Source organism: Cyprinodon variegatus, unplaced genomic scaffold (assembly GCF_000732505.1).
Source record: "Cyprinodon variegatus isolate N-32 unplaced genomic scaffold, C_variegatus-1.0 Scaffold189, whole genome shotgun sequence".
NCBI classification, from domain to species: domain Eukaryota; kingdom Metazoa; phylum Chordata; class Actinopteri; order Cyprinodontiformes; family Cyprinodontidae; genus Cyprinodon; species Cyprinodon variegatus.
This window is the reverse complement of record NW_015150642.1, coordinates 53,698-57,486: the sequence shown is the minus strand read 5'-3', so window position 1 is coordinate 57,486 and position 3,789 is coordinate 53,698. Positions and strand designations below refer to the sequence as shown.

The 3,789-nt window shown below is 49.9% G+C and overlaps 1 protein-coding gene across 1 annotated transcript; it reads left to right on the top strand.

Annotated features, from left to right (window-relative positions):
- The first annotated feature begins 149 nt into the window (after nucleotides 1–149).
- On the top strand, nucleotides 150–1,673 carry LOC107087632. The gene is made up of 3 exons (XM_015379307.1): nucleotides 150–640; nucleotides 708–795; nucleotides 868–1,673. The coding sequence occupies exons 1-3, from the start codon at nucleotides 360–362 to the stop codon at nucleotides 1,216–1,218; spliced, it is 720 nt and encodes a 239-aa protein (XP_015234793.1). The 5' UTR covers nucleotides 150–359; the 3' UTR covers nucleotides 1,219–1,673.
- The last annotated feature ends 2,116 nt before the right edge of the window (nucleotides 1,674–3,789 follow it).

Here is a 3,789-nt window from a genome sequence, read left to right as displayed (position 1 = left end):
GTGGTTCTCCATTGTTCTGATGGTTCTCCATGGTTCTGGTGGGTCTCCATGGATCTCCATGGTTCTGGTGGGTCTCCATGGTTCTGGTGGTTCTCCATGGTTCTGGTGGTTCTCCATGGTTCTGGTGGGTCTCCATGGATCTCCATTGTTCTGATGGGTCTCCATGGTTCTGGTGGTTCTCCATGGTTCTGGTGGGTCTCCATGGATCTCCATGGTTCTGGTGCAGCAGCAGCGCCCTCTGCAGGCGCCACAGGAAGCGGCTGTTTCCCGGAAGTCTGCAGGGAAAAGCGTGCGGCATTCCTTCTGCCTCCATATTTCAGTCTTCAGATGATTGATGGTTGACGGTTGAATCCTGATGAATGGAAGCAGGAGGAGTCTCTGCCAAAGTGCCAATGAGCAGAGCAGCAGGTAGAGGAAGCCGGCTGCTTCCTGTCCACTGTGGGTTTTTTCCGTTAACAATAAATGGTTTCCTGTCTGTAACTCGGTGTAGAAAGACAAAGCGGTTCCTGCTGGAACCAGTAAAGTCTGGATCCTTCTGTCCCGCAGTCACAGACGAAGACACGCTGAGGTTCATCCAGACCCGAACCCGCCTGGACTTCCTGTTCACGGGGAAGAGAAACAAGGTCCACGGAGCGTGGCAGTAAGTCCATCCCAGTCCTGCTTCTGTCCATCCATGAGTCCACTGACTAACGCTGTGACATCATAAGGCAGGTCATCCAGGAGACGGGGGTGGAAGGGGTGGTCACTCCCACCCAGGCGGCCAAGAAGTGGGACAACCTCAAATCCAAATACAAGGTAGATTCCTGTTAGGATGTCGTTAGCTGACAGAAAGCTAAGGTAGGCTAACGATCCGCGTTCCTCCTGCAGGAGCTGACGAACCCCAACCTGAGGTCGTCTGAGGAGGAGGGCAGGGCCGCCACTTGGCCCTGGTTTGAAGCCATGCATGAGGCCATCGGGGAGCGGGGAGCTGTGGAGGCCCCTCACCTCATCGCTTCATGTGGGGCCCCAAACAAGGGCCGCTCTTCCCCGCCACCCTGCCGTGCCGCAGCCTCCACCAGCAACGGCCTGACTGCGCCGCAGCCCAGTAGGAAGCGCTGCGGAGACGCGCTGCTGCGCCTGATCAGGCAGCAGTGCGAGAAGGACAACGAGTACAGCCAGAAGATCATCGAGCAGAACGAGCGGATCATAAAACTGCTGGAGGACATGAAGAAGAACTGAGCCGCACCACACGCCCCAACATAGACACCTAACGAGTTCCTCTGTGGTTCCGGGCCGCTGCACTCTGCTGGTAACCAGGGCAACCAGGTTCCTGGATCAGGTGGTTCCAGCAGCATCAGCAGAACTTTGGTTCTTGAAACGTCCTGATTCCTTCGGCCGCAGGTCGCTCATGTGACACCAGGAGGAGGAAGGACTGCTGCTCCGTTTCTATGGCAACAGTGACCCTCCCCCGTCCCCCCAAAGGGTCTTCTATCACTTTGCCTTTTTGATAATCAGTATTTTCTACACTAGATGTTGTTTATCTCCACAGCTCAATAAAACCTTCTGTTTCTCCTGACTGGTTCCAGTTCCGGTTCTGGTCTCTAAATTCTCCTTAGGTGTGAGTGTGAATGGTTGTTTGTCCTGTTTGTCTCTGTGTTGCCCTGAGATGGACTGGCGACCTTTCCAGGATGGACCCCGCCCCTCTGTCCAGGATGGACCCCGCCCCTCTGTCCAGGGTGGACCCCGCCCCTCTGTCCAGGGTGGACCCCGCCCCCCTATCCAGGGCGGACGGTGCCTCTTACCCGTAGATGGCAGCCCTTGCCACCCCAGCAGGGACGATGATGGAGCTCCTTCAGTGACAGACTGCTGCCCCCTAAATGCACCAGGGAGCGTTATCACAGCTCCTTCCTCCCAGCAGCTGGAAGATTCTAGAACCACCACTGTTCCCAACAACCTCAATCAGTTGTTCCATTCATGCTGATTTTGCTCAGTTTCTACCTTAGTTAAATAACATTCTGCTGTCATTCTGCACATCTCTGATGTTGCTGCTATTTTCAAATATCCATTACTGGAAAAATGTCCATAGCTGCATATTGGGTATTTATTCTCCAGTTTTATATTGTTAAAACACTTTTTACAGGATTTTATTGTTTATCTTTTAACTCTTCACTATTATTTTATTCTGATACATTTTTCTAAGGTCCACATTTGTGTGACAATTTTTATCCTGTTGTTGATGTAAATACCAGAATTACCCATGGGGGGAAAATAAAGGGATTTTCTATTCTATATTTGCTGTCCACATCATTTCATGTAGTGCTGTTGATCTACAGATAGGGGGCAGCAGACACTAAGGCCCCAATTCTGTGGCACCAACGTATTTTAACAATCCTGGAGAAGCTTCACAGGAATGACTCATTGTTAGAAATAGTGTTTATTTCAGTCACATCAAGCAGCTACTGAACACTTTGATCAGATGTATGATTTTATTAAAAGTTTATCATCATGAACAATGAACATCTGAACATCTCTGGAATGAAGGAGATCCTGGATCTGATCTGGATGCTTTGAAGATCATGTGATCTGACTTAAATGGACAAATGGTCCCTAAAGCAGTCCTGAAATTGTCTGAGAGGACGGACGGATGTCCAGCAGAGCTTACAAACCCAAAACTCTATTGGTGGAAAAGCTGGTTCTCCTGAGGACCTTTGCAGCTCGTCCCATCAGCTACTGGAGGTCCTGCTGACTGACCACGCAGTGGGTCTTTAATCCAGCTCAGATTTTTACAGTCACCCTCGTTCAGCAGCTACTGACTGCAGAGATGCACAGAACCTTCCAAAAGCTTTTTCTTCCAGGGTTAACCCCAACGTTATTGTGCCCTTACTGTAAACAAAACCAACTCCTCCAGGTGTGCCATGCTCAGGTGGCTGCCTGTTTTTCCAGTAAAACCATCAAACCGCTCCAGTTGGTTTTAATGGCAGCGGCACTAAATGCTGCCAATCAGCTTCAAAGAGACGGTTTATTAAAGGAACTAGTGACTCGCTCAGTGAGAGAATAGGTGTCATCCATGAGGATGGACTCAGGAATAGTTCACTCAGCATCCATCTTTATCTCACTAGTCTGTGTGCAGCGTTTAGTTATCTCATCCTTCCTTCCTCAGATCAAACAGCAGAAATTAGATGATATTAAGGAAATAAAAGAATTATTGGTTAAACAGGTGAAGGAAGAGGAGGTTCTGGTCTGAGATCTGGGTCACAGCTGCATCAGGTGAGCTTGGCTGCAGCAGGTCGGGCTCCACAACCTGCAGGTCAGTGGTCTGCTGCAGTGATGGGTGGGGTGGGTTAGAAGCAGCCAGTGAACACTGACCCATTGCCCCATTATTCTCTGGCAAACATGGCGCTGTTGTAATGATGATCCAGAGCCAGGAGGAGATATGATGAAACAAGGTCAGTGGGGAGCAGTTTAACAGGAAAGCCTCCATACTTAGCAGTGATTTACACTAAAGCAGAGGAGTGTGGAGTCAGTCGATCAGAAACTACCCAGATATAAGACGGACTGGCTTAGAAAAACCCTGAATGGCACCAACATACAACATAAAGCTAGATTAGTCTGACATTCTGTTTTTGGTCTATAGACTCAGATTTGATGATGGAGCTTGTTCCCTACAGCAGTAACCCTCACTGTCCTGTAAACAGCTTCCAAAAGGGGGAGGGTCTCCATGAAGGAGTCCTTTAGGGTGGAGGGTCTCCATGAAGGAGTCCTTTAGGGTGGAGGGTCTCCATGAAGGAGTCCTTTAGGGTGGAGGGTCTC

Excerpts from the sequence above, each read along its gene's own strand:
- LOC107087632 (XM_015379307.1), top strand. The coding sequence starts at position 360 with ATGGAAGCAGGAGGAGTCTCTGCCAAAGTGCCAATGAGCAGAGCAGCA. Across the intron at positions 641-707 it reads AAGGTCCACGGAGCGTGGCA|GCAGGTCATCCAGGAGACGG; the intron begins GTAAGTCCATCC and ends TGACATCATAAG. Across the intron at positions 796-867 it reads ACCTCAAATCCAAATACAAG|GAGCTGACGAACCCCAACCT; the intron begins GTAGATTCCTGT and ends TTCCTCCTGCAG.